The sequence below is a fragment of the Pelobates fuscus genome, chromosome 3 (genome assembly GCF_036172605.1).
Source record: "Pelobates fuscus isolate aPelFus1 chromosome 3, aPelFus1.pri, whole genome shotgun sequence".
NCBI classification, from domain to species: domain Eukaryota; kingdom Metazoa; phylum Chordata; class Amphibia; order Anura; family Pelobatidae; genus Pelobates; species Pelobates fuscus.
Window position 1 is genome coordinate 121584276 of NC_086319.1, and position 15511 is coordinate 121599786.

At 39.6% G+C, this 15511-nt stretch overlaps 1 protein-coding gene across 1 annotated transcript in view; it reads left to right on the plus strand.

The window, feature by feature from the left end:
• WWC1 (WW and C2 domain containing 1) overlaps positions 1-10303 on the plus strand; it is a 227517-nt gene extending 217214 nt beyond the window's left edge. The window contains exons 21-23 of the mRNA XM_063447439.1: positions 1373-1603; positions 2983-3104; positions 9434-10303. Coding sequence (XP_063303509.1) covers positions 1373-1603; positions 2983-3104; positions 9434-9500 — 420 coding nt within the window. The 3' untranslated portion in view covers positions 9501-10303. The remainder of the gene's footprint in view (positions 1-1372; positions 1604-2982; positions 3105-9433) is intronic.
• The last annotated feature ends 5208 nt before the right edge of the window (positions 10304-15511 follow it).

The following is a 15511-nucleotide window of genomic DNA, read 5'->3' on the forward strand; positions in this document are numbered from 1 at the left end:
TTCCTCTATGATGTATTGTGATTGGAGGAAAGTCTCTGGTGAGACAGGAAGTATTTTATAATTGATTTATATTTCATTTGTTAAAGAACAAATTGCTACTAGAAATTGTTATCTACTTGGACTTAATTGGAGAAAGCCCCAGTCTGCCCTTGTTTAACGTAAACCAAATTACATTAGTGCATATTAGAAATAAATAGAGTAACAACATTAATACTCTAGTCTACAAGGTGTTGCTTATAGTGATCATTCCACTATGTTACTCTCTCCTTTGTCTGGTTTGCAGGCTGCAGGATGTCACAAGTTTAATGTATAATAGACTATGGGTGCTCAGTTCCATGGGGTAATCGGCATTAAAATTCTAGTCCGACATATGATGAGCAAATATACATATTTGAGGTTATGTGTAAAAAAACAATTCTATGAAAAAGTGCTAAAATTTTAATAATAATCAGGAACTTTCCATTTCTATGTTGTGTCAAATACTCCTTGCTTAAAATATTGGTCCTAAACAAAGCATCAGTAGCAAAATAAAGATCGTATTGGAGATTTACTCTGACAATGTAGTCAGAATAAAAGAAAAGGAACTTTTTTCACATTTTAACTTTAAAAAAATAATTGATCGTAAATATAAAAGCAGATTTTATTGAATATTTTCGACTAATTTGTGGTCAAATTGAGTTACTATTCCTTAGAATATTGTTCCAGAAAAGGCATCAGTAGAGATCTTATTGGGGATTCACTTTGACAATACAGTCAAAGTGACAGAAAATGAACTTTTTTCACAATCTGTCATCGTAAACCTAAAAACAATCCAATTTTATTGGCTATTTTGAAATAATTTGTAGCACAATGGAGTTACTATGGATGGCCTAGTAGAAAAATCAAGTGGGATGCTATCAACAGGCAGGTCTGTTTTAGTATCCCATATTGTACAGATAGTTACATTGCAGTTTTGAACTAAGTGTGTACAAGGACTACTATCTGATGCAGCATTTCCTGATCTTCCCAAGATTAGTGGGAGTTACACTCCTTGACGGCAGCTGCCACCAACTTAATTCAGCCATATACCAAACACTAAAACAGTGGGTGTTGTCGTCTCCAGGGCCCCTCAGTGGCGTTATTGTTGTAATACAAGGTTCACCATTATGTATTCACATAATTTCTGATATTGATCAATATTTCTGATTTGATCATTTTTCTAAGTATTCGATCTAGAACAAAGCTTTTACTTTGACTTTCTTGCCCCATATTTCTGATCCTTATCATATATTCCAAGTAAACGATAGCTTCACTGTGCTCTCAGATTAGCAAATCAAACCATTTAACTGCTTGCACTAAACAGTCATTCACAAGCAATTCTCGATTGTTTCAGCCGTCCATAAAGTACCCTGGCACAGAGCGTTTAATTCGCACATCACTAGACTTGGAATTAGATCTGCAGGCTTCAAGGACGTGGCATAATCAGCTAACTCAAGAGATTTCTGTACTAAGAGACCTCAAAGAACAGTTAGAGCAAGCAAAACGTCAAGGTGAAAATGAGCTGCCTCAGCGGTTGAAAGATGATGACAGATTTAAGCTTCTGCTCAGACAAGTGGAGAAACAGGTAAGCTATCGAACCTCTCTTAATTTCCTCCCTTTGCGTTTTTGACAGACAGGAACTTACAAGCAACATTCAGGGCAATATCAATTGCTGCTCGGTTTCACTTATCTCTTTATGGGTTGCTAAAGAGTATCACATTGATGTAACTTTTTGGAGTACTTCACTTTATTACATCGTAAACTTCATTGCTCTTGATAAAACATGACATTTTTCATGTGTTAAAGCTGCTGTATTCACTATTTTAAAGGATTTTAACAATTGTCTAAAACACGCAGCAGTGAGCGTTATAAAGGAGCAATGGAGAACGACTGACAACACATTAATCCATCAGTGGGAGACACAAATATGTTGCCACCATTTTAAAGACAGCATCTGAGTTTTGCCCATAAATGTAACTCCCACTAGCATACCTGTCAACAATAGAGACCAACATGCAGGTGCTGAGTCTAACCGTCAAAGAGGGCAGTCCACCCATCAGTGCCCAGTCTTTTGCCAGAAGACTTCAAAATGCCAGACAGATTCCCATCACCTATAAATGCTGGGACAGTAAAAATGCGAGACTGTCCAAACAAATTCGGGACTGTTTGTACCTATGCACTAATCTCAGGCAACAATATAGAAACATTAAATACATAAAGGGATTCAATAACGTAAAGAAGGAGATCGTATTTAAAAGAAGAAAAACTACCACAACAAGAGCACATAGTCTTAAATTAGAGGGGCAATGGTTTAAAAATAATACCAGGAAGTATTACTTTACTAAGAGGGTAGTGGACACATGGAATAGCCTTCCAACTAAAGTAGTAGATGTTAACACAATGAGGGAGTTTCAGCATCTGTGGGATAGGCATAAGGCATAGGGCTATCCTAGAATAAGGTAAGGCTAGGGACTAATGAAGGTTTAGAAAATTGGGCATACTAGATGGTCCGAATGGTTCATATCTGCCATCACATTCTGACAACTAATTACACTACCTAAGCATAATACACTACACATTTACTCCTACATTACCCATACACACTCCACAACACTACAAATAAGTGTGGTTGTGCCCAAGCTAGATGCCAAAATGTTTTAGAACTTCAACTTTGTTTGATGCTTTCCCATTGTTAATGTTTGCAAAGCATCACGGGAGCTGTAGTTCTACAACACCTGTGCATATAACTTTTGGGAACCCTTTTTATAGACACTCCTATCATAATACCAAAAAAGGATGTAGCTAGAATTCTAGAACGTGTACCCTGTTTTTATATATGTATTGAAAATATAGACAGCTTTGTCAATAAATGCACATGACGTTTCATAAAAGACTTAATTTGTTCCAATACAATCTGAAATAACCAAGGTTACTAACGCCTAAGAATTAAATTTTACATCCCAGGTGCAAAAAATTGAACAGAAATATGAGATGCAAGCAGATAAAATGATGAGAGCGGCAGCTAAGGATGTTCATAGGCTCCGGGGACAGAGCTGCAAAGAGCCATTGGAAGTGCAGTCGTTCAGGTGAGCCTAACTTGGATCTTTCTGAAACAAGTGTTCTACTTTCTCTTCTGTCTTATGTCTTATGGACCATGCATTATTATGTGATGTAAAATAATTTACACATTTAAATGTTGTATACATTGTGTTTTATTCAGTTAAGAGGTATATAATGGCTTATACAAGCATATATAGGGCTATCACGTTTCGGGTTTCTCACTACAGCTAGAATTGTGCACGGCCGAAATGATTCTGGTTTCACCTATGTGGTTTTTTTATCCATGCAAACATTTCAGGAAAAACAATTGGGATAAACCTAAATGGCGAGTAAATGCAACCAATCATTGTACTGTAAAATATATATATATGTAATATTTTAAATTTTTGCACCATTTGGTTTACAGCTTACATTTTATATCATTATTTATATTTATTCCATATATAATGAATAAATATAGATTTTTTTTTACTGCTCCTCTTTTTTTGTCTCTGATACAGTGCCACGAGGCATACTCCCCCCTTTGCACACGTGCACACTCACTCAGTGTCAGACACACACACACACACTGGGACACACATATACTCACTGACAGACATACATACACTAGCTGACAGACATACACTGACACACACTAACGCATTCACTAACAGACACACTTACACACTCACTAACAGACACACACTTACACACTCACTAACAGACACACACTAACACACTCACTAACAGACACACACTAACACTCAATAATACACTCACTAACAGACACACACTAACACTCACTAACAGACACACACACTCCTAATTTTTTTACTACCTTTGGGCATGCTGGAGTAAATTCTTCCCTGGGGTCCAGCTGGGCGCTTCAGCAGGCAGACTCATATTGGAGGCAGCGAGGGAGCTCTGATTCTACTGCTCAGCTCCTTCGGGCGCCTCTTAGTAATGCCGGGATTGGAGTGACGTCATATTCCAGCTCCGGCATCACTGCAGGGCGCGCAAGGGAGCTGAGCAGGAAGAGCTCAGGGGAGAGTGCTCCCTCGCTACCCGCCTTCTACATTAGCGAATGCCAGCCTCAGGGGGCCCTCAGGTTGCCAGCCAGTCAGCTCTTGGGCCCCCCAGGACAAGAGGCTGGCAAGGCAAATGCCTTGTCAGCCTCGTGCTAGATACAGCACTGGGCTGTTCCCTAGCCATCAATCATCTTTTTTCCATCAATCATCTTTTTATTACCTCCAACAGTACTCTGAATCACAAAACATGCAAAATGGCTCATCCATTTTGTTACTTCGTCTGTATGACTATTCGGAATTTGGGATTTCAAACAAATCGCCAATGATCCAAAATTCAAATGAAACACAATTAATTTGAAACCAAATGTATTTCCTCTTTCGTCTTTATTCCACCAAAATAATCAGTTGATATGTTAATTTATTTTTTCTTACAAAGTAACTCAGAAATAGTCAACACATTGGTGTTAACTGACTGGCAGCATTAGAAAAATAGATATAATGATAACCCAGGGCGTTTGATTTTATTGTTCTTCTACGATAACATACCTTTTATTAAAAACTGCTAAAACAGTTATCATAATTTTTTTAATAAAATGGTCTTTAAAACAGCTTCATTTAATAGTTAAAGCTAATTCAGTGCTTCTCAAAGTCGTGGCGCTGGTCCATGAACATTCACTTAATTTCCTTCAGCAAGTCCCAAACTATGTGCACGGCAAACACAGCAAACTGATCTCCTCCCTAAAGGAGGCTCCAAATTCCACTTTGAGTCCCAATGCCATTCCTATTGACCAACTGGTGAGAGCAAACAATTACTTATAGAAATATGGACACAAAACGGTGTGGTTATAGTTGGCGCTTATTATAATTAATATAGTGTAATTCTTAGCTGCTACAAGCACTCTGTGGGTACTCCCAATATCCCACTTTAAGACAAAAAACACCAGGAAAAACAGATAGCTTGAGGTCTGGTTGGTGTTTCCACCTTCCAAGCCTCTAGCCTGAGTGCAGGGCTATACAGATCTTAAAAGTAGGTGTATACAACTCACCCCTCTCAATTTTAAGGGGTTAAAGTTGTCTACCTTAAAGACACGGAAGCCTGGAAGTTTAGAGCCTAAAATCTAAAAAGGCTCTAAAAAATGTGAGTAATTTTAATCTCACAAAAATAATTAACCACTGATTATATACAATACTGCACAATTATTCTGCATATATTTTTTTGTTTTTTATGTATACCCCTTAAACAAGAAATTTGAGAGGGGTGAGTTGTATACACCTACTTTTAAGATCTGTATAGCGCTGCACTTAGGCTAGAGGCTTGGAAGGTGGAAACACCAACCAGACCTCAAGCTATCTGTTTTTCCAAACAATTACTTATGATCGTATGTTGATGCTACCTAATTATTTATCAAGTCACTACCTGTCACTTGCTCCCCTTATTATACCAAGTTCCCCTTATTATACCAAATAGTCTACCATGTTCCCTACTGGGGCTTCATGTCTCTATTTAATAATATTAAATGGTAAAATCAAACTATAAAAATAAATAAAAATAAAAATTAATCAAATAAAAAAAATCAGAAAGGAAGGAAAATAATTCTTCAAAATAAGTCTAAAGGGGGATTATCACATAAATAACACTCTGTAAAGGTAAATGGAGGTGTGACTAGAGTGCATAAACAAAACAATCTAGCTCCTAAATGGCAAAGAATTGAGCAATGAGACCGCAGGGGCTTGATATATACACCAAAACTGCTTCATTAAGCTAAAGTTGTTTTGATGACTATAGTGTCTCTTTAAGAGTGGCATGCATGGTGCTCACTGATCGAAAAACTTTACTTCAGGTATGATTAAAAATATTTACAGGATCTTGGAGTGTGAGATCGCAGCTGCCTCACACTACTTCTTACATTCCCCTTGGTGTTCCAGTCTTCCCCAAATAGCTCAGTACAGGAGCCAGTAAGTCCACTGGAGCTATCGGCATAGAGGAGTGCTTGGGATTCGGCATCCGTTTCACGGCTATAGGTACTTAAACTCCGGTACCACATTACGCGTTTCATTAAGAAAGTGCTTCACTTCATTAGGTCCTTTTACTGTCGTATATTGTGCACACTCTTATATACTCATGTAGCAACAATTGAAAATAATTGGCACACTTAGTATACATTACTCAAATTACTACAATGGCATGTTGGAACCTAATATTATAATTTGAGCTCTGTAATGACAATGTTTGCAGTGAGCTTATTTTAATTCCATAAACCAGTTCATACCAATAGTGGATCAAATGTGACCACATAATGGCAAAAGAAAACCTCTGTGCAAGACCAGACATGAAGAACAGAGAGAGTCGGGGACTAACCTTAGAATCCAAAGAACTTCCTCTTTCCACCACCATGAACTGGCTCCCACAATGGTTCGCAACACCACAATATGCTAAAGCTTGTTTTATTCTCCGTTACCGTTATGTTACCATTTATTTCCTATTTTGACATGTGCCTTTCTAACATAAGACACTGAGATATCCAAGATTATGTAGCTGCTGGGTAAATGCGATTGGTGGCTAGTCTTAACCTAACAAGCCTTACTAATTGATTTACTATTCCCCCCCTCCTCACCGGTATACATGTTGTAAGCTTCCGAGTACTAGCATGGCTACCAGGAGGGAAAAGTACCCCTTGATGACCATTGCTAAACCCGTAAATCCCCCACAAACTTGCATGAAAGCCCACAAGAGGTTAACAGTTTGAGCCCTAGCTAGTTGTCACCACCTTGGTGCTCTATTAATTTATCGCCTTTACCGTTCAATAATTTTATCATTCTCAAAAACACAAAACACCTCATTTAGCATGTCTTTATAAACCTGATGCCTTCCAAGATTGTACTTATATGTGTACTTATTGTTGTGCATAACCATGCTGAGTGAAGGAAAAAATTACAATAAAAAAAATACAAATCTTTCTTCATAAAACAACTACTTAAACAAATTACAAATCTCTGTTCCCTCAAACCGAGTGATTTAATGAATCAACAAGTTCATATTTTGTGATTTCCAAGTGCTTAAAGCAACATGTTTGTGCACTGAACCCCAAATTATATCTAACTAGAAATCATTTAAGCTAAAATCCCCAACTCAATTCGACATTCTGATTTTAATTTGCTTCAAATGTGGATTTAGTAAATAATCCTGTTTCCCTCTCATTCATGTTAGTTTAGACCTAACATAATTCTCTTTTCCTTCAAGTTTCTCCACTGAACGCTGCATGTGTATAATTTAATATAAGGATATTACACTTTACATTTTTCATGGACCAATCAAGATATGCTTCCCCTTTAACTAAATGGCCTACACGTCTCCATCTGACATGTTAACAATAATACAAAGTCGCTTTAATGCCTCACTAACTTTTCAGTTGGATTTTATTTATTCAATCATCTATAATTGGCCTGCATTTTCATGGTGCCAAATCAGTGCCTTGGACAGCACTGAAAGAGAAACAGCAGTGTATATTTAAATTTAAATGTAAGTCATTCTTTATGGGTCAATAAAGCTTTTTATCACTTGACTAAAAGTGTTGGAGCCAATGAGTCATGTCATCAACAAAAATTTTATTTGGATACTTATATGCCCTGAACAGTCGTATGTTTTCCTTTAAACATTGACGTTTAACCCCTTTATCACAAGGTGATGTGTCATGACTTCCTCATTTACCCATGGTCCTTCAGGGGTTGAGACATCTTTCTTATTATCTAGTTTGTAAATTGGCTTTCCCTTGCTGTACAGGCCTTGCCAAATGGCATAATGGCCTTTTGGCATGATCTGCATTAAGCAAATCAATTTTAATTCAGCAAGTATTATGTTAACCAACAGTGCATGAAGAGCTGCTTTAAATTCTCAACAGGTTAAGGTATCTTTAATAATATATTTCCAACTAGGGAGCTGATTGTGCAATAAAAAAAAAAAAAAAAAAAGGTAATGTCTTGTATTTTCTTTATTCAGCATAAATTGAGTAAGTTCTAAAGCATACAAAATGAGAAAGTAGCCAAGGGACTTTATTCATCATGTGCTGGTAAAGCTATGATTAACTGAATTTTTGATGATTCTCATCACCCTTGTTTACTGGTTAATTTCTGTACAGGGAGAGCCCAAATGCACAATACGATAAATGCAATCTACCTGTTAAAATGGTGCCAACGCAGCCTACCTGAAATAAATTACAAAAAGGTTTATATTTTATATTAGGGGATCTAATAAATGCCACGCTCTTGTCCTTCACTATGTGAAACCTAGATGGAGGATGGAAACATCAGACAGGGCCTGCAATGATTCCTGATAACGAGGGCTACATTGTGCATGTTCTCCCCACTACATGTAAAATGATGGAAGGTGGGATGGAATATGCTGAGTGAGTGTTTCTTTTTGCTATGCTTTGTTAATGAGAGTGTAGTACTAACAGGATAATTAAATATACAATGGGCTAAAAGTTACACTAGAACAGGGGAGACCAAAGGGTAGATCCCCAAATGATTTACAACTACACCTCCCATGATGCTTTGCGTGTCTTTAGAATGATAAAGCATTATGGAACCTGTAGTTTTAAATCATCTTGGGATCTACCTTTTGGTCACCCCTCCCCTAGACCATACATCCAATAAGTGCCCCTCTCCAAAAATCTAAATTAGCCAATGATTCTTCAAGCTTTCTAATGTCGTGTATACCCTCATCTACAAAAAACAGTGCCCCGTAAAATGCAAAACCACTATTACATTTTAAAGGACTATATTTTCCTGCTTAAGCATTTTGAATACAACATAAGAATCCACTTAAATACCACTAGCATTCTTTTTCATCGTGAGAATCTAACTCTAGTGTGCAAACACTATGCCAACACACAGAGCAGGATTAGCAATAAGGTGACCCTAGGTAGCTGCTTTGGGCCGAGCTGTTAGAAGAGCTGTGAAGTCATTGATCTGTTTGACCCTATTAACCACCGCCATGTAAAGAATGAAGGGCGAACTGGTAACCTGCCTGTTGCCCCGTGCGATTTTAATCATTCAAATGCCAACACAGAATGCTTTGTTAGCATCAGCTCTCTAGAATCCTGCTGCCAGGGGTTGAGCAGGGTATCTTGTCCTATATAAGCACACACTCTCATAGTTTTCAGCTGTTTAGTGACAAAAGTGGTTCAAAAGCTACAAAACTAATACAACAGTTAAAAAAAAAAAAATTTTTTTTTAAAAAGAGATAAAATACAATATCTGACAACCGTACTGTGCATAATTTTTTTTTATGTATTGTAGCAAAATTCTAAGCAAACCTTACAAATGAACTCATTTTTTTTATTTTCTAGGGAGAAGATGGCGTTTTTCACCCGACCGAGAATAAACATCCCGACTCTCACTGCAGATTATGTTTAATTATCACCATAAAGTATTTTGTTTCTGTTCTGAGCGCCACTGCAAAAAAAAAAAAAAAAACAACACAGTCGGAAGCAGTTGAAGTTAAAAGTTGTGGTGTTATGAAGGTACAGAGTTCATTATCAATGCTGGAAAGATCACCTGTGCGATTCTTTCAACATTGTCAGAGATCCATCCACTGTATTTTTCGTTTGTATTTTATTTTTATATTTTATTCTTGTCTTTCATTACTGCAAAACCAGCATTAACTTTTCAAGTTTGTATAGCTTGTACATTTAGGGTCAAATTTCAAGAAGAAAACAAATGTTTTGAGATCATGTGTTATTCTATTGGCAAATTCAAATTTTTGTACAGAAATGCATTAGAGAGGTTTTACTGCAATAAAAATTTTTTTAAAAAGAAAACCTCAGTTTTAAAAAATTATAAGACTAAATAAATTGTGCGTTATACAGAAATAAAATTACAGTTCATTTTCCTACTACAAGACCTATTCATTCTATATACTACACAAGAACAATAATACAGTTTCCACAAATAATAGTATAAGGCTCTAAGTATTTTGTAAAAAAAAGTTCAGAAGAATTGTTCTAGATAATAAAGTGGTGTATAACATTTTCATAACATGGTAAGCTATTGTGTATTTTTAGATGTACTTTAGTACATCGTGGGACTGATAACAAGCTACAATATGAATAAAATCTAATCAAGATTTATAACTTAAGTTGGTCAATACCAACACTATTGGTATATCAAAAACTCAAGGTCAAAATCAGCTTTTATAATAAAATCTTGCTTTACGTTCATTCTGTCCTGTCCTATCTGCAAGAGTAAAACAAATTATTATTAGACTTGTGCATACATTAGTTTAAACTACTATGTCCATCAAAATCTTTTTTTTATTCACCCTGCTTGTCTATTGCTTGTGAATGAATTGGATTCTTCTAATGACAAAGTGGACGTTCTGCATTAGGAAGAGAAGTGCAGAGAGAAGGGCAGCAGATAATTTGAGGACGCCGGTTTAAGTGAAACCCCTGAAACGGTTTGACCTTCCGCTTTGCAATAAATATAGCTCAGGTCATCATTATCATCTGCATGGTGCACAGACTGCCTTCAGCAAAACATTTTCCACCATGAAGTTGCACATTGCGTTTAGAATTATAATTCAATGAAAATCCGCCCACGCCCTTTCTGAAAACTATGAACCCTTTTACAATATATGGACAAAGATCAAATAATCTGAAATGTGTACACTTACACCTGTGGAGACACCACACAATACCCACCGCCACTTCAAAGAATGCCAGTTTGGGACTATATGACAGATATATTATTATTTGATATAGTTGCCAGTTGCCTCAAAGTTAAGTGACGCCCCTCCTTCTGTCATCTGAAATTTCTGTCTCCTGCTTGCTTAAGTGCTTTGGGTGTTAACTGCATGTCCCTGCAGGCTTATTTTATAAAAGTAAGATGAATTAGGTACATTGTTCTTACTCTAAATTGTATTTTAGTTATTATTATCACCTAAAATCTCCCAGAAGAGCCCTGCCTCTGGAGACACGCCTAAAATGAGTTTCCTTCTTTGTCCAGTTGAAATGTTGGGAGGTGAGTCATATGAGCATTCATACTGACAGAGATTTTTTGGAAAAAAACAGGCCACTGTGGATGGATATGTTCCAAAAATATCACCAACGGTGGTTCCATAATTGTTATATTCGGGATATATCATTTACATGATGCATGATTTACATGAAGGGAAAAACCAACAATATTTCCCACTGCTCTTACCTGACTCCTATCTACCATAGAATATAAAAATAAACATTACTAAGGTAGGTGTAGATTATTTTCACACAATCTGAAGAGGATTTTTTTTCAGTAACATGTTTATCAGATCATTTTCAAGAAATAAAAGGACACCTCTTCCAAATCTCACATGAAAACAGAAAAGGCAATTGGAATACATTCAGGAGAGCGTCAAGCATGCGTTTACCTAAGGGAACAACTGTGAATTATTTCTCACGGTTCCCAGGAATGTGTAGGAGGAGAGGCCCATAAAAACTACATGGCATCAAATCATTTTTAGATGCAAACACTTTGCAAGCAATTGTTGACTCTTAAAGGGACACACCCACCCCATAACAACTTAAAAGGGATACTATAGTCACCAGAACAACTACAGCTTATTGAATTTGTTCTGGTGAGTAGAATCATTACCTTTTTTTCTGTAAACATTTACTTTTCTGTCAATTTTCAGAGAAAATGCAGTGTTTACATTACAGCCTAGTGATAACTTCACTGGCCAGTCCTCAGATGGCTGTTAGAGATCCTTCCTGGGTCATGGCTGCCTAAAATGCATCCAAACATTCAGTGTCTCCTCCCTCTGCATGCAGACACTGAACTTTCCTCGTAGAGATTCATTGATTCAATTCATCTCTATGAGGAGATGCTGCTTGGCCAGGGCTGTGTTTGAATCATGCTGGCTCTGCCCCTGATCTGCCTCTTTGTCAGTCTCAGCCAATCCTATGATGATGTCAGCAGACTGCTAGTTTTTCTGAGGCAAACAGCATGCAGATCTACAGCTTCAGGCTTGAATACAGTAAGATTTTGCTATATTTATGGAGGCATGAGGGGCCGGGGGGGGGGGGGGGGGGGGCTAGATGGTGGTGTTTCGCTCAGGCTAGCTGCAGGCTAGAGGTCACTCTCACCGTCAGGGATTGGAAGCACTGTCCCCCCTCCCAGGCCACAGGTAAGAAGGGAGGGTGGATATAATCTATATTTATTTTCAATAAAAAAACATTAATATACATTATCTTTAATCTGCCCCCCCTACCCTCTCACGCAAATTCCTTACACTGTGACACACTGCACCACACACAAACACACTACCCCAATATATACACTGCCCCCCATACACACACTGACATCCCATACGTACACACTACACCCCATACACACTGCCCCCATACACACACACTACACCCCGATGCACCCCCATACATGCAACTCTCACACACACACTGCCCCATACACACACACACACACACACACACACACACTGCACCCGCATACACACACACTGCACCACACACAAACACACTACCCCCAATATATACACTGCCCCCCATACACACGCTGCCATCCCATACGCACACACTACACCCCATACACACTGCCCCCACACACTGCACCCCTCACACACACACTACACCCCTAACACACACACACACATTGCCCCCTCACACACAATGTACCCTTCGCACACACACGTCACCCCTCACACACACACACACACTATTGCCCCTATCCTGGCAGACCCCAGGTAAGTTGTCAAACTGTTTTTTAAACGGTTGACTTCCTAGTCTGTGAGAGGGCAATGGCACTCCTGGCACCATAACTACTACACAGAGCTAAAGTGGTTATTGTGCCTGGATTGTTTCTTTAAATATTGTGCCAGTGCCCCTCTCGAGATTAGGTTCTGGATCCATCCCTGGTTCTAGTGTGCTGTGTGTATCAGTGAGCTTGTGTGTGGTGAGCTTGTTGTGTGTGTGACAGTGAGCTTTCTGTAGTGAGTTATGAATATTGAACTTGTCCTTGTACATGTATGTTTGTGGACACACATTTTATGTGTGTCCACATTTTATGTATACTTAAAGGGATCCTATAGTGCCAGGAAAACAAGCCAGTTTTCCTGGCACTGTAGGCTTTTGGAGAGACCCCCTCCCTCGGTGCTGAAGGGGTTAAAACCCCTTCAGCCACTTACCTTAATCCAGCGCCGGGCTCCCTATGCGCTGGTGACCTCTCCTCCCCGCCGACGTCAGCACCAGATGGGGATTACTCAATGCTTTCCTATGGGGATCTTATTTGACGCTAGACTCCATGAGGACGTCCAGTATCAGATAAGTGCAATTTACTCTGTGTAAATCACAGAAGCGTCCTGTAGTGGCTGTCAGGGAGACCGCCACTAGAGGCGGGATTAACCCTGCAGTGTAACATAGCAATTTCTCTGAAATTGCACCTAAAAAAATGTTTGCTGCAGGAATATAATTACCCTTTGTATTATTCACTATTTGAGTGGCATTCTACACCCCCTGAGATTTATATATACATGTCTATTTACCTTTTTTTTTATCATACATGCTTTTCAGCTCTTTATTTAAGTTCTCTCTGTGGTTGTTGGCATGGTGTATACTACCATGCATATGTGAACATTGATTCAATTGAGTTGCTATTTCAGGGGCTAATGTTCACACAGTGGGTGTGTTAACTGGACCCGCTCACACTATATAACAAGTTTTGAGTTATTCCTTTTACTTGTATTCCTTTCACTTTTGGTCTCGCTATTTAAAGGTTTAAAAAAAAAAAAAAAAAGCAATGACTACACAAGTTATACTTTCATCAATTAGTCCCTCAGGCTTTCTGCTCACTCAGCACACAGGCTTGGTTAGGAATTCATGTAAAGTATGTCTGACTCTAGGATGTCCTTAGTTGGCCCTAGGTTGTGTTTTGGCTACTTGTGCCAACAGGTAGCCGTCCCCTGCTCTGATTTGGATGATTTTTGGATATGTTGTTCACCCCGATCAGGGCTATCAGGGGATGTGACTATGGGGATATTTTGTGTGTTTGGGGTACTTTTGGCACTTTTTTGAAATGTGTTTTTTTCTGCCTGGAGATAATTGAGTTGATACAGTAACTCAATTATCTCCCAAGCAGAGGGGAGGGATTGTTTGCCTTGTGTGGGACTGGCGTGCCTTACATTGCAAATGTGTTGTTATTGGTTTGGAAGTTTGTATCCCTGTGCCCAACAAGGTCCACCTGGGTGTCGCCCTTGTTGGGAAACTTGCATAAAAGGCCAGTGTGCCTCCATTAAAATGGTATTCCAGCTTACACTCCAAAACTGTGTCGTCCTGTTATTGGAGGGAAAGAAGATTTACTCCTGTGTCTGCTGTTCCAGCTTGCAGGGGATTCAACGAGGAAAGTCCTTGTAAGGACTAGAGCTAATTCCCCATTCGGCTTCAGGAAGGAGCGGTTCCAGGGCCCCAGTCAAGCCACGGCGACTGAGGGCAAGAGTGCTGAGGTTTTGTCCCCTGTTCCTGCTACGCTGTCTGGACTAGGAGAGATCTACCCACTGGAAGCTGGATCCTGGTCTTAGGTCCAGGGTGTGTGGAGGATGGCGAGACCCCAACCAAGCTGTGGCTGTTAGTGGGGTCTACTGTGGTAATGGTGTTCCAGTGTAGTGATTATGGAACTCGCAAGTACTAGGAAGTAGCGATAGGCGGAGGTACCCGGTCGAGATGCCAGGCGGTACACCAGGTCCTCTGTTTAAGAGTATCTGTATAAAGCATGAGTGCAATTAGTCCAATTCCTGAGATTGACCCAGGGCCGGCGCGTCCATAAGGCGGCACAGGCGGCCGCAAAAATCCGAATCCCCTGCCTCTAGCTGGAGACTCGGATTTTTAATCTCACCTCTCTCCCTGCGGCCAGCACACAGGAGCCTGGCAGTGAAGTCAGCCGTCCTCCTCTGATGATGTCAGAAGGGGGCGGGACTTCTACTGCTTCCAGACTCCCCAGCGGTCCTGACTATCTGCAGCAGCTCCAGCCTGTCCCAGCCGACCACCAGGGATAAGGTTCTCCCTCCTGGCCCAAGGTAAGCCCCTGGGAGGGGAAGGGGAATAACTTTTAGTATGTTTACTTTTATTTAATTTTTTTAAATCAAAACGTTTTTTTGTGTTTTTTTTGCAGCCCCTCTCTACTGCCCCCACTATACTATCCCTGCCCCCACTATACTACCCCTGCCCCCACTATACTACCCCTGCCCCCACTATACTGCCCCTGCCCCCACCATACTGCCCCTGCCCCACTATACTGCCCCTGCCCCACTATACTACCCCTGCCCCCACCATACTACCCCTGCCCCCACCATACTACCCCTGCCCCCCCTATGCTACCCCTGCCCCCACCATACTACCCCTGCCCCCACCATACTACCCCTGCCCCCACCATACTGCCCCTGC